Genomic DNA, 21,431 nt, shown 5'->3' with positions numbered 1-21,431 from the left:
GTATGTCATTGATATAAGAAAAAGTTCTATAGAATTGGACTGAGTGAGGCCTTGACAAAATGTCTGCAGTCCAATTTGTTTCTCTGTAGACAAAAACAAAAATTTATATCCTGAAATAGAGATCTGAGGTGCTCAATTTTACCCAACATGGAGCTAATGATTTCTTTGTACTATAATGAACTACACACTTCGAATCCAACCTTAATTCTTCTGTATCCCTTGTCAGCTGCCACCATTAGACTCCATCTTGTACCTTCTAGCTCCAACCAGATAACAGACTTTGCTTGGTCAGCCACCGCCTGCCAGAATAAACAAAAATTTCTTATGGTACTATGAACCTATGACACCATATCCAGCTCCATCCAATCTCCTTGATCCGACTGTCTTTAGTACGATCTATTTCTGAGAAATCATTTATGGGAATAATTTAGGGGCCAGAAATAGAAACCGTTCGGCAACTAGTAGACAGCATAGATTCAAGAGTAAGAAATAGGTTTGGTATGCCAATGTGTCGAATAAATTTTGTAACCCTGATTTTGTTTATTGTAATTTATATCTTTTTAGAAGTCCATCTGTAGCATCTTTGAACAAATGAGCCCATAAAATATGGATTGGTACCTACTACAAAGTACGCCAAGTAGGTCATGCTGGGTTGTCAAAGTGACCAAAAACAGGTGTGGTGTGCATGCGTTGTGGAGAAAAATAGAAGAACTGCTCAACTCAAATGGTAGTCCATCCATAATATTTGTTAACAAAGACATACCAAACAGTTACATAGAAAATAAAAAAACATATCCTTAATATTTGTTAACAAAGACATACCAAACAGTTAAATAGAAAATGAAAAAACACAATAGATCGACACATTTATTCATCCTAAATCCTTATAGGCTTCCTCAAACCGATCTGCAATTTGTTTCCAATATGTTTCCCATTGCTGTTGTGGCATATTATCTACCACATTTGCGCTGTTCACGTCCTCATAGTCATCACTATCACTAGTGTCATCTTCACTTTCATCATCCATCTCTCCCCTCTCTGCCTTTTCAAATAACCAATCCGATGTCATTTGCTTTCTAATGAAATTGTGTATGGCTACACAGGCAATTACAATCAATACTTGTGTCTTGAAACTATATGTGGGCATCGTCTTCAAAATGGGGAAACGCTTCTTCAAGACGCCAAATGATCTTTCAATAACGATTCTTAATGATGAGTGTGTAAAGTTAAATAACTCCTCAGCTCCTTGTGGTCTTGTATGCCTAAAATCATGTTAATGATATTGAACATTCTTGAAAGGAGCCATATACCCAGGCATATGTGTGTATTCAGAATCAACAAGATAGTATTTTCCTACAAAATTAAGACTAGAGTTAAGATTTCAAATGACACTCATATCTAACAAATTTGACAGGGGTGAAAAAATTAGAATATGAAACATCACCTGGTGGTGGATGGGGAAACTTTAGACGAGGAGTGTTGATGGCTTCCCATAAGATTCGGTTATCATGTGCTGAACCCTCCCAGCCAGCCCAAAGGAAGGTAAAGCACATGTCAAATGAACATGCAGCACATACATTTTGGGTAACTTTATTTTTTCTACCAGATATATATGGTACTTGTTTTGCAAGTGGAATTGACGCGCTTATGTGTGTTCCATCTATTGCACCAATGTTATTGGCAAAGAATGGATAATACTTCTGATTGGATTTGATCTGAATTGGTGTCTCCTCAAATGAGGGTGGTTGTACCATCTCTCTAGAGAATGTTCGTAGGGCTGCCAATACATTATGGAAGTGACGGCTCACTGTTTCACCCGAATGCTGAAACAATTCTTGGATGACATCATTTCTAACATTGTGAGCCATCATTAAGATGGCCATTGACAACTGTTCCTCCACTGTAATGTTCTTTGTGTTTGCCAATAAACCTCGTTCTTTCAATGCAGACACCAACCCAGTGAAATGCTCCCTAGACATACGAAATAGTCTACGAACCCTTCTTGGAGGTCTATCAGGGCTTAGCAATTCAAAGACCCATGTATGACCTGTGAGTAGGCGTGTATTCATTGGTTGTTTTGTAATTCGGGAAGTCGTTCCATCATCACTGTCTTCATCAATACTTCGCTTGTGCTTCAAATATTGAATTGTATAACCAGTTACAAGAAGTGGCAACAATGAGTCACCACTGGAATCACTATCGTGTTCCCTATCCATAGTAACTGTTCAATAACATATCATATTAGACACATAAACCAATTACAATAAGTAGTAACAAATTAACAAAGAATCATCACTGGAATCACTATCGTGTTACCTATCCATAGTAACTGTTTATGCATAAAATATCATATTAGGCACATATAAGTCCATCTTCCAAAATACGAATTAAATAAACTACCAACAGTCCAACACACATATACTAAGTTTGAAAAAAAAAAAAAAAAAAAAAAAGAATAAGCGACACAAACACATAAGTTGAAGTGCATACAAAAAAAAAAAAAATTTTAAATGTTTATCATGCATATATGATAAGTCAAGCATAATATGTTATCATAAGAAGAGAGCACTGAGCCATCAACGCCATCCTGATTGAGCCACAAAAGTCTATCTAAACCATCCCGAACTCAATGTACAAAATCCATAAACAATCATACATCTAAAATAAATTAGGCATAAACAGGCTAAACAATCATCCATCTAGAAATTCACCCAAAAAAAAAATCATCCATCTAGACACAAACATATCAAATAGGGGATCTAGGCTCCTCTGTCGCCTTCCTCTGAATTGTTTTAAGAATCCATGGTATGCAAACCAATTCAAGCATCTTAATGAACATCTCTTTTTATTCATTCCTCGAGCACCTTCAAAGTCATCATATTATTGTTACTACTGAGCTCAATTCCCCTCCAAAGAGTTAGGAATCTGAATTGCCTCATCAGTCATCATATGTTGTTTTTGTGTGATTCTTTGGTCCAATCCTTTTTTATTTTTTTGATAGGTGCTTTGCTCCAATCTTCTCTGCTCTTCCAGAGCGTCCACTCTCTTAAGTGCTTCACCCACATTATCATAACCATCACTCTTCAACCTCTTGGATGAGGACCCAATAGGTCCATTGCTCTTTTGCTTCTTTTCTTCTTCTTCGTATCTGAAAATTCTACTGGCACTCTGGCAGGACATCATCATCATCCAAGTTCACTCCTAGTCTTGTTCATAATGGTTATATATGGTTTATGAACTAAGGTGGTAGTGGGTTCTCCAGTGCAAGTCACCATTATTGGAGAGAGAGAGAGAGAGAAAGAAAAGTAAGTCAAGTGGTTTGTTGAGGACCACTAGTACCTGCCTCCATCACATTCTTTAGCAGTAACTAGTAAGTTACAGTTTTGCGGTAACAGAATGCGGCTTTGATAAAAGGGAACCTTTCCCTAGAGAGCAAATATGGGCAAAAAAAAAAAAATTGAATATCTTTATAACAATTTGAGCACAAATGAAGACGAAAAAACTCTCTATAAGATAGCAAAAATGAGGGAAAGGAAGAGTAGAGATTTCGACTATATTAGATGTATTAAAAGGGAAGATGGTAGTGGACATCAAGGAGATATGGAAGGATTATTTCTAAAACCCACTAAATGAAGACATTTCAAGTGATAGTGCCCCAGAAGACTGCATTACCCATCATGACATCACATGTCATAGATACAAGGTTCTAAATATCCGTTTCAAGGCCAGTTTTGGTCAGACCCTAAACCGAGACATGCCGAATCTCGTTTGAAGGTTTCAACATTGAGTTTCAACCCTGGGCCTCCTAGGTTTCGTTTCGACCAGGCCCGAAACCAATACAACTCGGAGATTTTGGTCAGTTTTGACTGAAATTTAAGTTCCATGCGTAAATATATACGAAAAATTTGGGTGTTTGAAGTAAAAGAAGCTTTAAGGAGGATGAAAGTAGGCAAGATACCAGGTCCAGATGGGTCCCCAATAGAAGTGTGGAAAAGCTTAGGCATCTGTGGTTTATCTTGGTAACCAAGTTGTTTAATAAGATTATGACCACAAGGAAAATCACAGATGAATGAAGGAGAAGCATTGTGGTTCCTATTTATAAAAATAAAGGTGATATTCAAAGCTGCAATAACTATAGAGGCATAAAACTAATGAGCCATACAATATTATTATGGTAGAGAGTTACTGAAACTCGCTTGAGACAAGAAACTACTATTTTGGAGAACCAATTTAATTCTATGCCAGTAAGATCCATGACAAAAGCTATTTACTTAGGAGACTCATGGAAAGTTTAGAGATTGTAAGAAGGATCTCCATGTGATCTTTATTGACCTAGAAAAAGCTTATGCCAGAGTTCCTAGAGAGTTAATCTGGCAAGTACTAGAGAAGACAAGTGTTTCAAGTAAATATGTGGACATAATTAAACATATGTATAATGGTGTGGTGACTAGTGTAAGAACTGTGGGGGGTCAAGGCAGTAAATTCCCAACTAAAATTGGGTTACATCAAGGATCAGCTTTAAGTCTTTATTTGATTGCGTTAATCATTGAAGATTTAACTAGAGACACTCAAGATCAGGTTCCTTGGTGTATGCTTTTTGCTAATGATATTGTTTGGTAGATGAGACAAAAGCAACGATTAACACTAAGTTGGTATTATGGGGATCAACCTTGGTATCAAAAGGTTTTAAGATAAGTAGAACGAAAACGGAGTATATGGTGTATAACTTTAGTTACACTAGGACGGATAATGAGGAGGTGAAAGTTGATGGGAGGGAGATTCCACAAAGTGATTATTTTAGGTATCTAGGCTCACTCATAAATAAAGAAGGTGATATAGAGGATGATGTTTCACAGAGTATTAAATAAGATGGAGGACGATGTTTCACAGAGAATTAAATAAGATGTATGAAGTGGAGAGTTGCGTCGCCGTCCACTATGTTGTGTCATTGACGTATTCCTTTAAAATTTAAAAGGAAAATTTTATGGGACAGTCAGATGACAGGCTATGATGTATGGTCCAGGATGTTGGGTTGTTAAGATTTATGAAGCATCATATAGATAAACTCAGTGTAGCTGAGATGAGAATATTGAGATGGATGTGTGGCAAAACTAGGAAGGATAGAGGACTGATGAAATTAGAGCTGATTTGGGAGTAGCTCCGATACATGATAAGTTATGAGAAAGTCGCTAGAGGTGGCATGGCCATGCCCAACAGAGGCCTTTAGATGTTCCAATACGGAGGAGTGATTTGATTTAGATTGAAGGAACCATAAGGGCCAGAGACATACCTAAAATCACTCTAGGAGAAGTGGTGAGGAAAGAAATGTATAGCTTAGCCCTTGTATCAAGTATGGCATTATTGGCATCGAATAGAGCTGATTGAAGGGTAAGGATCCATGTAGCCGACCCCATTTATTTGGGATAAGGCTGAGTTATTGTTGTTTTTGTAGACTATCTTTGAGAAATATACAGGTAAGGTATGGCATACATTGCCATCCTAGGGTACAAAACCAAACTAACATGTTGAGTGCATTTTTCAACAATCTAAAGGTTCCATTGTGTAGCGGGATGCTTAATGAGGGTCTCTATCCAGTTTCAGCCCAAAATATGGCTGTTTGACCACCAAAGTGGTCAAATGAAACCATCCACCAAAACCTGTAGGATTTCGGCCATGTTTCGTCCCCATCTTGAACCTTAACCAAGAGCTCTATTCACCAAGAACAGCTCTGTTGCAACTTGCAAGCGTCACACCATCATATCTTACTCTTTTGTCCATTTTCACTAGCAGTTTGGAACAAATTTCATGTACAACCCCACCAACATCCCCTTTTTTCAATTTCTAACTTCAAAACTGATTCCTCTCTCACCTTTCCACAATACAATTCAGATCACTGCCAGCCTTTACTCTCTGGACTTCGCGGCTAAACTACAACAGAGCACTACTTGGGGGTCAAAGATAATTTGCTTGCAAGCAATAGATTGTCTCTAAGCAAACAACATATCTAAATTTCTACACTATGTGTTGGTAAAACAGCACCAAAAAATGGAAAAGAAGTTTGCTTGCAAGCATAATATCTAGGTATAAATGTCCGATATGTCCCAGATCCCTTGTGCAAAAAGAAGAAAAGGAGGAAGGATAACACGGTATCTAGCTAATTATCATAAAGTATAAAGGGCCTAAAATAGGGTTTTCCAGAAGTTTTGAGAACTAATTTGACCATTTTGGCCTTGAAACCATTAATCAAAACCAGAAACCAAACCTTCCATGTTTCGACCAAAAATTCACGAAAGTTTTGAGCTTAGAGACTTCCTACTAAATCACCATAGCAATTTCCCTGTAAGTACACTCGTAACCCCTCAACCAATTCTCCTGAACATGTGCTCTTAAAAACCTGAAATTGGGGATTGTAGGCACTTCTACTCACAAACCATGAAGAGGAGGAATGCCACCGCTATTCGAAGTTAGGCCATTAAGAGTGTAGTTAGGAATGAGTGGCCTTATTTTGTTTATCTAACCAATAATTATTAATATTCTAATTATTGTTGCTATTATTATGTTGTGTGTGTGATGATACCCATGCGAGAGAGAGGGAGGTGGTGGGAGTAGGTAGGATGAACCGTTCAGACTAAACACCCCTCTGACAGGATCCCAAGTAGCCCAAACCGAAAAGTCAACCTTCTCATATGAAGGTCAAATTTGACACTCACTCACAGATAAATAGGATAGATGAACTTTAGAATCCAACAAGCAATCCAATGGTCAGATTAAGAGATTAGAAAATAAGCAAATCTGAAACAGAAATTCAGGAAACAAGAGATTTAATTACTCGAAATCAAAGAAGCAGATCTGCCTTAAAAGCTGGTCGAGTTCCCTTCTGGGCTGGCTAATGCAAACCCCAAAATCTATTTCAAATCTATTGGTCAGATTTAAAACAATTTAGGCATCTTCAGATCTGAAATAGAAAACAGGACAGAAACGGGAGATTTTTAATAGCAGCAGATAAGAAGTTCTGACCTCCACAAAACCCTGGTTGAAGGGGCACTCTAGAAAGATACTTTGAACCCCCAAAAGAGGGGAGGAATCTGCCTCTCTATAAGGAATCTTGTTTTTGACAAAAGAGGGTTAAAAACAGGGTATCTGGCAGGTTTATTTACAAGGGTTCTTGCTGGGATTTAATATTTTAATTCCCAGTATGAACAGCACATAAACAGTATTAAATAGAGATGAAAATCCCTCTCAATCTCAATTTAAATTGAATTTCAGCAAGCACACAAATAACAGATGATAACAGGACTTAATTGCAGGAAAAAAATAAAGAACAAGGAGAGATAATTAATGGCTTCCCACCAACTAGGATCAGAATCTCACTGTGCAGGCTTCACACCATGACTGGCTGAATTGCACAGCAGAGTTGCAGAAATCAAACTTCAGTAATTCTTAAATCATATGGTGCCCTTGGTTCTTACAAGCTTATATAGAAGGAAAAAAAATCAATTCCTAATCTGACTATGAAATCAATCCTATTGCTAATTACAAAACATAGTTGAGAAAGGAAAAGAAAACATAATCCAAATAGGAAAACTTAAACTACTTAATTTAAATCTAAATACCTGTTGGGATATGGAAACGGGCTCTATAAGAACGAGCTATTGTGGTCGTCAAGCCAGGTCAGGGCCTCGAGCTCGTCGAATCATGAACACGCACCCCGCCTTGCGCTGGGGGCGCGTAACTCGTCATCTTGGAATAACACTAAGAAAGAAGAGAATAACCCCTGCGGCTTACGTAAGGCACCATGAGTCTATCATGGACCAACAGGGTCCGAGACTTTCGCCCACGTCACGCCTAATCAGGCGCGTGGGAAGCAACGGGTAAACGTTATCTCCAAATTACACTCTCCAACGGTCTCACTCCACTCCGGAATTCCAGCTTTCCAATTCAAGCATAACACAAACTCTCAACCACCTTAAATACGGGAGGTAACACACGTCTAACCTATCTAACACTCATTGAATTGACTATTGCTCAAAGATCTAACTTAAGCATTGGAGTGAGATCACCGGCGACGCCCGGTACCCTCTGCTAATCTCTGTCTTGCAGGAAGAACTCGCTCCAGCAGGATTTCTAACGCAACTGTTTGGCGCCGTCTGTGGGAACGATACAATTCTCAAAGCCTTAGACTCTCTATCTGACTGAACTTGAGATCATGGCCGGAGAACCCAATGTCGTTCCATCCAATACTCAAGCCCCACCAGCCGTGGAAAACCCGGTGACTTGTCAGACAACGAAGAACACTTGCGGCGGCGGGAATGTAGGGAAGAAAATCCAACAGCGGCGGACGGCAACTGCATCCGTCGACCCCCAGCTACTAGCGACAAGGGAAGTGGCAAGAACCCAACCCTCTGCCACATTGGAGGCTGACCAAACGGCAACTCAGAATCAGGGCCAGTCTAGCCGCGGCATTCAGGCTTTACCACCTCCGCCACCGATGCCCCAGGGATTTGTCCCCGAGACAGATCCTTGAGCACCTGCCAATGTCGGCCAAATCCAGGACCTACAACTGCAAGTTCTCAATCAGAGTGGGGTCCTAAGGGATATAGTTCGTGAGGTGCAAGCATTGAGGGCAGCCACTGCCGCGGCCGCAGGCCTCCCACCGGCACCAATACCACCCCCTGCACCATTGCTGCCTCTGGTACTCCCAAGAACTGCCCGGGAGAATCCGAGGATAGCGAGAGACAACGTATGAGCATCATGAAGTAGAGCGGGGTCATCACACCCATCCAGGTGAGAGCTACCTCCTCTAGGAACAGTGGGTACGGGGAACCTGCCTACCCAGAGCAGGCCCCCTCGCGTGGAAGATCAATCAATTTCCGCTGGCCGGAGAACTCACAGCCGGTCTGAAAGGACTCATTCCAGGGCCTCAGACATACGCACTGATTGAGTAGACCCGCCAAGGCTACCCCGTCCAGATCTCAGGGACGAGTTGAATGCACGTCGTACACGCATGAACGTCATCAACAACCAGGTCGAAGAAAGCGAGCTTGACCGTAAGCTCAGAGAGATGAACACAAAAATTGCAGCCCTGGAGAGGGGAACAGCCCCAGAAGAAAGCTTCAAGCCGGGCCAACATCCTTTTACAAGGGAGCTCATGAGAGCAGAGCTTCCCAAGGGTTTTAAACCCCCTACGTTCGAGGCTTATAATGGGAAGGGCGATCCCAACGACCACATCAGTTACTTCAATGCCATGATGACAGTCTATGGTGGGTCCGATGTAGTATCCTGCCGATCTTTCCCCACCTCTCTCAAGGGACCCACGGCGTTGTGGTTCGCCAAATTGAAGCCTAACTCGATCCGAAGCTTCACAGAGTTGGCCAAGGCCTTTGTCAGCCGCTTCCGGAGCAGTGTAAAGCAGAAGAAGACCGCAGCCAAGTTGGCTGTCAAGCAGCGCTCTGGTGAGTCCATCAGAGATTATATCGCCCGCTTCAACGCGGAAAGCCTAGAGATCAAGGACTTGGACTACGCAATGGCCTTCAACGCCCTGCACAATGGGGTCACCAACCACGACCTGGTGAAATCACTCGCGATGGACCCAGTGACGACCATGCCGCAGCTACTGGACCGCTGCTACCAATATGCCAATATGTTCGATATCATGAAGGCAAGAAAAGCAGTGGATGGCAAGGTCCCTGAGAAAAAGAGGGCGAGCGAGAAAGATGAGAAGAGTAAGGACACCAAGAGAGCAAGGTCAGACAGAGACCAAAGCCCTGACTACACCCCGCTCAACACCACCAGGACCAAAATCCTGATGGAAGTCTATGATCGGGGACTGCTGCAGTGGCCCCGGCCAATGTTCTCAAGACCAGAGGACAGAAACAAGAATAAGTTCTGCGAGTTCCACAAAGACGTAGGCCATGACACTGAGAACTACAGGCAACTGAAGAGAGAGATTGAAGATGTGATCCAAAAGGGTCACTTAAGACGGTATGTCAAAGGCGATGCAAAGGATAACACCCGAGGTCGGGAAGCCACGAGAGAAACAATCGTGGAAGGGACGACAGAGCCCGTAGGGGAGATGATCGGGATCTCCAAGATAATCGACGAGACGATCAACGGGAGGTACGTAGAGATCGGGACGAGTCCAATACGTCTACTGCACCAGCCATTCTCACCATCCTTGGAGGTTCAGGACAGGAGTCAGCCCGCAAAGCCAAGGCGAAGGCGAGGTTCGTGGCTATGGCTGAAGTCCCTGAGAAGAAAGCGCGCACTGAGTCCGTCATCACATTCTCAGACAATGACATGGAGGGGCTGAGCTGGCCACACGACGATGCTGTCGTGGTTCAGGCAGTTATAGCCAATAGACCAGTCCACAGGATACTGGTGGATACCAGGGCATCTGTAGACATGCTATCCTACGATGCGTACCAGTAGTTCGGGTTCGAGCCAGGCACTTTGAAGCCCTAGTCAGCACCCTTATACAGATTTTCAGGCACACCTGCCCCAATCGAGGGGTCGGTAGAGCTCTTACTGACGGTGGGAACGGCACCATGCCAGAAGACCGTAAAAGTCAATTTCATGGTCGTTCGAGTAGCCACCGCCTACAGCGTCATCCTGGGCAGACCAAGCTTGAACGAGCTGGGTGCAGTAGTTTCCACCAAACACCTGAAAGTCAAGTTTTCTACCCCTGTCAGCGTGGGAGAAGGCCAAACGGAGCAGAAGAAAGCCCGGGAGTGCCACGCTGCATTCTTGAAAGGCATCAAGGTTAACTGCAGAGGAACGGCCTATCAGGTGGAGGTCGTGGATAACCGCGAAGATGATAAGCGTTATCAGCAGGGTGAGCCAGTAGAGGAGCTCGTGGAGGTCCCATTGGATGAACAGAACCCTACAAGGACTGTGTAAATAGGGTCCTCACTAAGTAAAGAAGAAGCGAGGGAGCTCGCCACGTTCCTACAGAAGAACAAGGACGTGTTTGCCTGGTCAGCAGCTGACATGCCAGGCATACCCCGTCATATTGCCGAGCACGCTCTACACGTGGATCCCAACAGGAAGCCAATACAGCAGAAAAGGAGGATGTTCGTGCCAGAACGACAGGCCGCGATGAAAGGAGAAATTGAGAAATTAAAGGCATCCGGCTTTATTAGAGAAGAACAATTTCCCACCTGGCTCACAAACGTGGTAATGGTTCCCAAGCCAAATGGGAAATGGAGGATGTGCGTGGACTACACCGACCTCAATAAGGCATGCCCCAAAGATGAATATCCGCTGCCAAGGATCGATCTATTGATAGATGCAACGGCGGGACACAAGAGGTTGAGCTTTATGGATGCATATTCCGGGTACAACCAGATCCTGATGAAGGAAGGAGACGAACTGTACACAGCATTTCGGACCGAGCAGGAGAACTTCTGCTACCTGGTGATGCCGTTTGGGCTAAAGAATGCGGGAGCGAGTTGCCAAAGAATGGTGAACAAGACCTTCAAGGCCCAGATAGGCAGAAACATGGAGCTACGTGGACGATATGCTAGTAAAAAGCATCAAAGCCCAAGATCACTTAGCCGATCTGGACGAGGCATTCCAAGTGCTGCGGGCTCACCAAATGAAGTTGAATCCAGCCAAGTACGCCTTCGGGGTTAGTTCGGGTAAGTTCCTGGGTTACATGGTGTCCCAGAGAGGAATCGAGGCCAATCCAGCAAAGATCAAGGCTATACAGGAGATGAGCCCGCCCAGGACGGTTCGCGAAATACAAAGGCTAAATGGAAGAATCGCAGCATTGGCACGCTTCGTGTCTCGTTCGGGAGATAAGTGCCTGCCTTTCTTCAAAACCTTGAAGAATCTGAAGGATGTGAAGGGTTTCGAGTGGACAGAAGAATGTCAAAAAGCTTTCGAAGACCTCAAAGCTTATCTCGCCAACCCGCCGCTCCTGACACGTCCAGTACCGGAAAAAGAACTGCTCCTGTACCTGGCGATGTCACCAGTAGCCGTAAGCGCTACCCTGGTGAGAGAGGAAGACGGAGTTCAAAAGCCCGTGTACTATGTCAACCACGTCCTGCTAGATGCAGAAACTCGCTACCCCAAGATCGAGAATCTAGCATTCGCACTAGTGAAAGCAGCCCGAAAGCTAAGGCCATACTTCTAAGCCTATCCAATAGCGGTCATGACTGACCAACCCTTAAAAAAGGTACTCCATAAGCCCGACATATCTGGGAGATTAACGGCCTTGGCAGTGGAGCTGAGCGAATATCAGATCGAGTATAAGCCCAGAACAGCTATCAAGGGACAAGCCCTAGCAGACTTCGTGGTTGAATGCACGCAGAACGAGAACGAGCAAGAACGGGAGGACACAACAGAAGCAGAGCCCAGCCCAGAGTCGTCCTGGGCCATGTTCATAGATGGGTCAAGCAACGCAGAGGTCAGGGGAGCTGGCTTCATCCTAATAAGCCCAGAAGGCTTCAAGATATAGTTCGCACTACGGCTAAGCTTCCCTGCCTCGAACAACGAGGCCGAGTACGAAGCATTGATTGCAGGACTGAGGACTGTCAGGGCCATCCAGGTCAAAACGCTGACCGTACGGGCTTACTCGCAACTGATCGTGAATCAGGTCAACGGAGACTATGAGGCCAAGGACGATCGAATGGCAGCATATTTAAAAAAAGCCAAGAAGTTAGTAAGCTCGTTCGAGACGTTCGAGATAGGTAGGGTGCCACATAGAGAGAACGAGAAAGCAGATGCGTTCTCACGACTATCCAAAGAAGAGTTAGCCCAGCTCGATGGCTCAGTATGTATCGAGCAGCTCGATGCACCCGCCCACTTAGTTCGAGAGGTTGCGCAGGCCGAGATCGAGCCCAGCTGGATGGACCTAATTATCGCGTATTTACGAGATGGCCTCTTACCTGAAGACAAGGTCGAAGCCCGTAAGGTTCGAGGTCGAGCAGCACGATACACGCTGATAGAGAACGAGCTGTACAAAAGGTCAATTTCAGGTCCGTTGCTGAAATGTCTGACACCCACACATGCTCTAAACGCCCTGGCCGAAGTGCATCAAGGTATATGTGGCAGTCATATGGGGGGAAGGCATCTGGCTTACAAAATACTGAGAGCAGGGCTCTACTGGCCCAACATGCAAAAGGATGCGATTCAATACGTAAGAAGATGCGAGCCGTGCCAAAAGTTCGCGGATGTACCACGACAACCCGCTATAGAACTAACTTCCATACTTAGTCCAATCCCCTTCGCCATGTGGGGGATGGATATATTAGGCAACTTCACCCCAGCATCAGGGGGAAGAAAATATCTCGTGGTCGCCGTAGATTACTTCACCAAATGGGTGGAGGCAGAGCCGTTACCAAAGATTACACTACAACAGATGGAGAAATTCTTCAGAGACAAGATCATCTATAAGTTTGGCCTGCCTAAGATATTGGTAACCAATAATGGGAAACAATTTGACAACCAGCAGTTTGGAGCATTCTATGCCCAGTACGGAGTGGAACACCGAACGACTTCAGTCGCATATCCACAGGCAAACGGTCAAGCAGAAATCACCAACCATACCCTGCTCGCAGGAATAAAAAGAAGGCTAACAGAAGCAAATGGAAGGTGGGTAGACGAGCTCCCCAGAGTATTAAGGTCATATCGAACCACCGTTCGAACACCCACGTGGGAGAGCCCGTTCCGGCTTACCTATGGGGCAGAGGCACTGGCCCCGGTTGAAGTTGTAGCGGGATCATTGAGAAGTTTAAACTTTAACGAAAGAACATACCAGGACGGGCTGAGAGCCAACCTGGAATTGCTAGATGAAGTCAGGGAGGACGCGTTGATGAGGAACGTGGCTTATAAGCAGAGGACGGCCCGCTACTACAATTCCAAGGTCAAAGCAAGGACATTCCGAGTTGAAGACTTAGTAGTGCGAAAAGTAAGTGCCTCAAAACCACAACAGCAGGGCAAGTTGGACCCGAACTGGGAAGGACCATATGTAGTCTCCAAGCAAATAAGGCCAGGGACCTATCGCTTGAAGACCCCAGGGGGTAATAAGATACCATGACCATGGAATTCAGAGAATCTGAAAAAAATTTATCAGTAAGGGGTTGTTGTAAACAACAATTGTCTTTGATTAATGAAATAGTGGTTTGCGCTCTAGATTCTTTGCAAATTCTTTACAAAAGTCTAACTCTCTGAGTTAGCATGGAAGACTGCCCTCATAGGACAGCACGAAAGTCTAGCTCGCTGAGTTAGCATGAAAGACTGCCCTCATAGGACAGCACAAAAGTCTAGCTCACTGAGTTAGCAAGAAAGACTGCCCTCATTGGACAGCACAAAAGTCTAGCTCGCTGAGTTAGCAAGAAAGACTGCCCTCATAGGACAGCACGAAAGTCTCACTCGCTGAGTTAGCAAGAAAGACTGCCCTCATTAGACAGCACAAAAGTCTAGCTCGCTGAGTTAGGAAGAAAGACTGCCCTCATAGGACACCACGAAAGTCGCTCGTTGAGTTAGCAAGAAAGACTGCCCACATAGGACAGCACGAAAATCTAACTCGTTGAGATAGCAAGAAACACTACCCTCATAGGACAACACGAAAGTCTAGCTCGCTGGGTTAACAAGAAAGACTACCCTCAGAGGTCAGCAGGAAGTCTAAAGGCTTGACTAAGCCATTGCGCAAACACCAAGGAATGGCAGTACAAAAGTCTCAAAAAAATAGAGGAAATGCCAATAAAAAAATAATAAAAGAATCCTTTATTGATATTTGTAGAAACAGATTTGAATTAGGTTAATGCTTGGATGATTAGTTCATCCCAAGCACATTGTATTTATAACTATAATGAAATAGTAAAAATAATTACATAAGCAATGTGGGATTAAACCACAAAGAAACTAACAAATAATAAAGGGACAAAAGTCCAGAATACCCCCACGGTATTCTGGCCCAATATAACTAACACTCCCCCTCAAGTTGGAGCATATATATCATGCATGCCCAACTTAACTAAGATAGGATGAAACAACATACTCAATCCCTTAGTGAACACATCGCCTAGCGATCGGAAGACTTCACAAAGGGAACACAAATGAGGCCAGCTTCAAGCTTCTCCTTGATGAAATGTCGGTCAACCTCCACATGTTTCGTGCGATCATGCTGGACAGGGTTATGAGCAATACTAATAGCCGCTTTATTGTGACTGTCACAATAAAGCATCATCGAAGATGGACAGAACACCAATATCCTGCAATAACCCTCCGAGCCGTGGTTCACAAATTCCTTATGCCATTGCGCTGAATTCGGCTTCAAGACTAGACCTTGCCACAACATTCGCTTTGCTCCGCTGCGACAAGGTTTCCACCCACAAAGGAACAAGAGCGAGAGATAGATTTCCTGTTAGGAGAACCTCCCCTAATCGGCATCGGTATAGGCTTCAACCTTCAGTGACCATTGGCGAGATAGAAGAATTCCCTTTCCTGGAGCGGACTTCAAGTACCTCAAAATACGACGGACCGCATCCATATGAGAGGAATATGGATCGTGCATGAACCGACTCACCAAACTCACAAGAATCGCAATGTCGTAGGCGTGTGTGGGAAAGGTAGATTAGTTTGCCTACTAACCGATAGGCGCACCCTTATCAACCGGCTCACCCTCTTTCTCCCTAAGTTTCGTAGTAGCTTCCATAGGAGTATCTCGAAGGATGACAGCCAAGTAGCCCTGTCTCATGATAGATCAAGGACATATTTTCTTTGAGAAAGAAAGATGTCCTTTGAAGATCGAGCAACTTCTATCCCTAGAAAATATTTTAGAGGACCAAGATCTTTGACCTCAAACTCACTGGCGAAGAATTTTCAAATCCCCGATTGCGGATCATCATTACCAACGATCACAATATCATCCACATAGACTACGAGAAGAGTAACCTTGTCACCAAGTCGTCGATAAACAAAGTGTGATCAGCATTGCTCTACGTGTAACTCTGAAATCGTAACCTTATGAAATCGCCAAACCAGGCCCTGGTGTCGCTTGAAGCCATAAAGGGCACGCTTGATTTACACACTTGCCCTTAGTCCTGTCATCGAGAAACCAGTGGAATGTCCATATATACCTCCTCCTCAAGCTCCCCATGGAGAAAGGCATTTTGGACATCTAACTATGAAGACCCCACCCAAGATTTGCGGACAAGATAATAACACTGACAAGTATTGAGCTTTGCCACACTGGTGCGAGGTCTCCCGATAGTCAACTCCATGAGTCCGAGTAAACCCCTTTGCAACCAAACGTGCCTTGTACTGTCCCACCGAACCATCCGCCTTACGTTTAACTACGAAGACCCATCTACAGCCCACTGGTTTTTTTCCCTGGAGGAAGAGCCACAAGATCTCATGTATTATTTTTGTGTAGTGCTCTCATTTCTTCCAACATTGTTGTCTTCCACTTTCCATCTGTAGATGCTTCCGCCAATTTCTAGGAACCGAAACAGGAGGAAAGAGAAGATACAAAAGCACGAAAAGAGGGAGAAAGAGAGTTATACGAAACAAAATGAGATATGGGATGTAAAGTGCAGTCCTAGTACCTTTGCGAAGTCACATAGGTAGGTCGAAAGGATTACCAGGAGATGTAGGATCTGTAAGCTCAAGCTAGTAATTGGATGGGTACTAGTGCTATAGTGGGATGCAACTACCCTCTTGTGGACCTTCCCTCAGTATAGGTGATCATGTTGGAGTTGTCAATTCTCTTCAAATTCACCAATAGTTCTCTGGACCGAGTCTGCTCCCCCTGAGTAGGAATATTAACAACACTATTGTCTATGGCCTCCCCCTGTAAAGGATTCCCATTAGGTGAGGGAGGAACAGCCAGAGGTTGTTGGGAGGTCTCCAAAGTAGGATGGGCAGCATCCAAGGGTGGATAGAAGCATCCAAAAAGGGCTGGACAGCATGTGGGTGGTAAAGAGGGTCAAGGGCAGCCGAGGCTCCTCGTAGAGGAATCTCGAAAGCTACATCTTCACTGAAAGACTCTCCCCAAAGAGGTGGCGCGAAGAATAATAAGAAAGGGACTCATGGAAAACAACATCCATGCTAACCATGGTACGGCGGGAATGGGGATGGTAACATTTATATCCTTTCTGGGTTGGAGAATAACCCAAGAAAATTCAACGGAGTCCTCGAGGTTCAAGTTTGCTGGGAGATTTAGTGTCTCGAGCATAACACACACAACCAAACACCTTGGGAGGCACAATAAAGGAGGAATTGCCAATTAAAACATCAGAGGGGCTACGGGAGTAAAGTACCCGAGATGGCAGCCTATTGATGTGATAGGCTGCCATGATAACCGCATCCCCCCAATATTGAGACGGGACATTCCTCGCAAACATTAAGGCTCTGGCCATTTCTAACAAGTGGCGGTTTTTCCTTTCTGCCACACCATTCTGGGCAGGGGTATCAACACAACTAGTCTAATGAATGATGCCATGGTCAGCCAAATATTTTTGAAATTGTGATTCTTTATACTCTGTTCCATTATCACTTCTCAATATTTTGAGAGTAGCCTGGAACTGAGTTTGGACCATTTTATGAAAGTGTTGAAAGCATGAAAAAACTTGATTTTTTGTGTGTGAAGACCTTGAGATCGATCTCATTATTACAGGGTTTTTTAACCCTAACTCTATCGATATTGGGCTGCTGCACCTGTTTTTTGGATCTGAATTTTTCTGCAGATGTGTTTTTCGTATTGAGGACTTCTCTACCTCAGTCTTTCAGCCACTTTGATATTATTTATTGCAGCCTAGGCTCATCCATCGATTCCATCAAACCCTAAAAACCATAATCGAAGGAGCCCTTATAAGTGAAGAAAAAACCTGCAACAAAATCAGCAACAGTGGGCAGCAATAACCCTAAGATCGATAGATGTCAAAAAACCCCTGATAATGGAGGAATCGATCTTAAGGAAGTCTTCAATCTTGAGGAATAATGTCTGAACCAATAGAACAACAATTCTGCAGCAGCTTCTGGTCTTCAAAAAGAGGAGAGGAGCCCTTGTATCTGATGTAGAAGCAATCTCAAGAAGGAACCAAGAACCAATATCGCAGGTGTTGATTGGAGTCTATCGGACAGAATTACAAGTCATAAATGAGGTAATGGGGGCAGCAACTGGATCGCATGATTACCTCATCAGTGCTGCCCTATATGGGATTGAAGAACAAGGGAGAAGAAGGAGAGAACTAGAAGAGAAGAAGAGTAAAAATCGAGAAAAATTGGTGTCCCTAGTTCGAAATCTGCTTTGATACCATGTAGAAACAGATTTGAATTAAGTTAATGCTTGGATGATTAGTTCATCCCAAGCACATTGTATTTATAACTATAATGAAATAGTAAAAATAATTACATAAGCAATGTGGGATTAAACCACAAAGAAACTAACAAATAATAAAGGGACAAAAGTCCAGAATACCCCCACGGTATTCTGGCCCAATATAACTAACACAAGGACTATATGATGGGATACCTCACAGCAAAAATTAAAGATGCCGAACAACATACTAAGACATTGGAGGAGCTACTTGATGCTGTCAAAACACTTAATCTTAACAAGTGAAGTAGTATGGGAGGGGGTTGAGAGGGGGTGTATGCCCAAAACATGTGACTCATGTAATTAAATTAAAATTTTTGAAACAATGTATCTCTATATTTGTAACCTTAGATTGAATGGGTCTAACCGAATAGAGGATGGATGGGTGGTATTTTGATGGTCTTTTATGTTAATTGTTTTGTGTAATCGTGGTAGATTAATGGGCATTTAATTGCGTGCATATTTATTTGGTACGTATTTGATTCAATTGCAAACTCAGAAATTTAACTCATCAACTATGGGAAGTTAGAAGAAATTATCTCAGTTTTCTTTAGGACCTCAGCATAAAAGACCAGACCATTAGGCTGTAGTTGAAGTGGTATAGGTGGAACAATGAAGCAAAAGTGCATCTCTCCCTTGTTAATATAGGAGCTTCTTCTTTTTTTTTTCTCTCCAAAGTATCAAGTGATTTTAGATTTCTCTTGGCCATTGGTTTTCCATCTATGATCATTTCGTTTCTATGTTTCTTAGTCTAGGCATTTTAATTTTAAATTTAAAAAGGTAAGAAAAGAGGGCCATGTATTAAAATAAACAAAATAAAAAATATAAAAAAAAAAAACATAATTCCAACTGACATAGTGAGGGTAACCAAAGCGTATTTCAGATAGATTTAAAGTGATTCTAACTCACAGACTCAGGGTAACCAAACAGTATTTCAAATAGATTCAGGGTGAATCCAAGTGACAGACTTAGGGTAACTAAACAGTTTATTCAAAAGAATCATGTCACAGAATCATAGCAACCAAATAGTTTATTTTCTGGAATTACGATTCATTTGATGGTAACTCAAATAGATGACAATCTCCAATCAAACAACATCTAAAGGATTTACGCAACCAAACGCACTCTTAAACGTCCCAAAACCAGGTACCAGTAGGTAGGTCTTGAAATTACGAATGAAACAAGACCAACCGGAGCCCAATCAGAAGCTCCACTCGCCCATACGTCACTCGAAGGTGACACAATCGTCATTAACAGGTCCCATAAATTCATCAAAAACTATTCAAACAAGATACCCAAAACGTCGGCCTTGAAAAATACAAGTAAAATGGGGCATCCCAGGACAGAATCCAATCAAAACGGCATTTCAAAACAGGAAAAACAGCTTCTAGAACAATAAAAATGTTCTAGAATAGTTCCAAAAAACAAACAGTTGATTCTGTTCCCAAAACAACTGGAAAACACAAAAACCGTCAAAACCATAGTCTCTGTTTATCCAAGATATGTTGAATTGCATATCAAAACGAAGAGTACGAAAAAACAGACACACTAGAAAAAATCGCTTCTCAAAATTCATCCAAACGAACCCACACGGTCTATTTGAAGTTTTCTGATCATTTTCCCCCTTTTTTTGTTTTATTTAAAGCCGAGCCGAACCGGTTTAAACCAACCCGAACCGGGGTGGTCGGCCCGAACCCGGGTCGTCTGAACCGGGGCGCCGGTCCACCCAATCGGGTCACCCGTATCAGCAAACTCTGGGCCGAAAAACGGGTCCACGTTGGCCGGGTCAAACGTGACCCGCAAGCAGCCGCTGACGTTAGCCCTATGACGTCATAATCGTTATGGTTTTTTTTTGTTTTTTGTTTTTTTTGAAATAACCGTCGCCGGCGCGTGGATCTCACTCGCTGCTTAGGCCGGCGCGTGCCATGGTGTCCGACCGCCGGCGGTGACGACCCACCCACCAAAATTCTCGTCTCTTCGAGCCCTTCGCACCCATATAAAAATATTTGATTTTTGCCGGTGGAAAAATCCGACAACGGCCTAAACGTACGGTTTTGCCAAAAATCCGGTAAAAAATCCCTATTTCCGCCGTAAAAATCATCGATTCATGTTCTTAAACTGACAATCAATCGATCCTAGGTCTATATAGTCGGCTCTAATGCCACTTGTTAGATCGATCAAGGGTTTTGTCAAACCCGAATCCATCCCCATACAGTGATCTAGAACACGATTGAATCAAAATAGTAGGAAAATAAAGTGTACCTGACACCCACGTATACTGATGAAGAACAGATAAGAACGCATCCAATAGCAGCAATGATCCGTCAAATAATGAATGCAAGTCCTCGAATAATCTCGGACAACCGCGATGGGGATCTTCTACAATCTCCTAGACTCTCCCACAGAGTTCTCTTTCTTGTGGAGAAAAGAGAAAAGAGAATAGTGCAGGGACCCCTCATCATTAGAATTTATAAAACTCCCCAAAACCCTAACGCACTTCCACAATGGGCCAGACCGGTCCGATCCATCTCAATAAATAGTAGCAAGCCACATCAGCCCTTGTATTTCTTGATCCCATCAATGATCGACCCGAAGAAAAACACTACAGAAACAGAAAAGCGTCACATCCAAAATGGTTCGACGGATTTCAATAGAATGGCATAATTACATATTTCCAAATATGTTGATTTCAGAATCTTTAGATTGGTCTACTCTTTCCACATGCAGTTATAGTCACACAATTACAAACAGAGAGAAAGAAACAGAGAGAATTTACCAGGCTCAAGTCGCTGAGTGCCAGAATAGTTGCAGGGGCAGTGTCGCCTGTGGAAGCGGGAGAACCAATGAGGGTATAGCCGTATAGGAGAGAAGAATTATAGAACATTAATCACAAGAAGAAGAATAGTTATAAGAGGCGTTAAGGCGCCCATGCTGATACGCACTTCCATATATCTAAAATCTTCAATCGTAAATCCTCTCTTTGCCTTTTCCCAAAAAAAAAAAAAAAAATCCTCTCTTTGCAGAGCAAGAAATACGAGTTCCACTGTTCTTGAGAGTTTTTGTTTTTTCTTTTGTTTTTCTGCTATGATGTGAGAAAAAGGGGTAGACT

The 21,431-nt window shown here is 43.2% G+C and overlaps 1 protein-coding gene across 1 annotated transcript; it reads right to left on the bottom strand.

Moving 5' to 3' along the window:
• Window positions 1-1,123: 1,123 nt before the first annotated feature.
• Window positions 1,124-21,361, bottom strand: LOC122657435. The gene is made up of 4 exons (XM_043852133.1): window positions 21,329-21,361; window positions 21,099-21,149; window positions 1,445-2,221; window positions 1,124-1,353 (listed from the first exon to the last, which is right to left on the bottom strand). The coding sequence occupies exons 3-4, from the start codon at window positions 2,214-2,216 to the stop codon at window positions 1,274-1,276; spliced, it is 852 nt and encodes a 283-aa protein (XP_043708068.1). The 5' UTR covers window positions 2,217-2,221; window positions 21,099-21,149; window positions 21,329-21,361; the 3' UTR covers window positions 1,124-1,273.
• Window positions 21,362-21,431: the final 70 nt, after the last annotated feature.

The sequence above is a fragment of the Telopea speciosissima genome, chromosome 4 (genome assembly GCF_018873765.1).
Source record: "Telopea speciosissima isolate NSW1024214 ecotype Mountain lineage chromosome 4, Tspe_v1, whole genome shotgun sequence".
Classification (NCBI taxonomy): Eukaryota; Viridiplantae; Streptophyta; class Magnoliopsida; order Proteales; family Proteaceae; genus Telopea; species Telopea speciosissima.
This window is presented reverse-complemented; position numbering and strand designations above follow the sequence as displayed.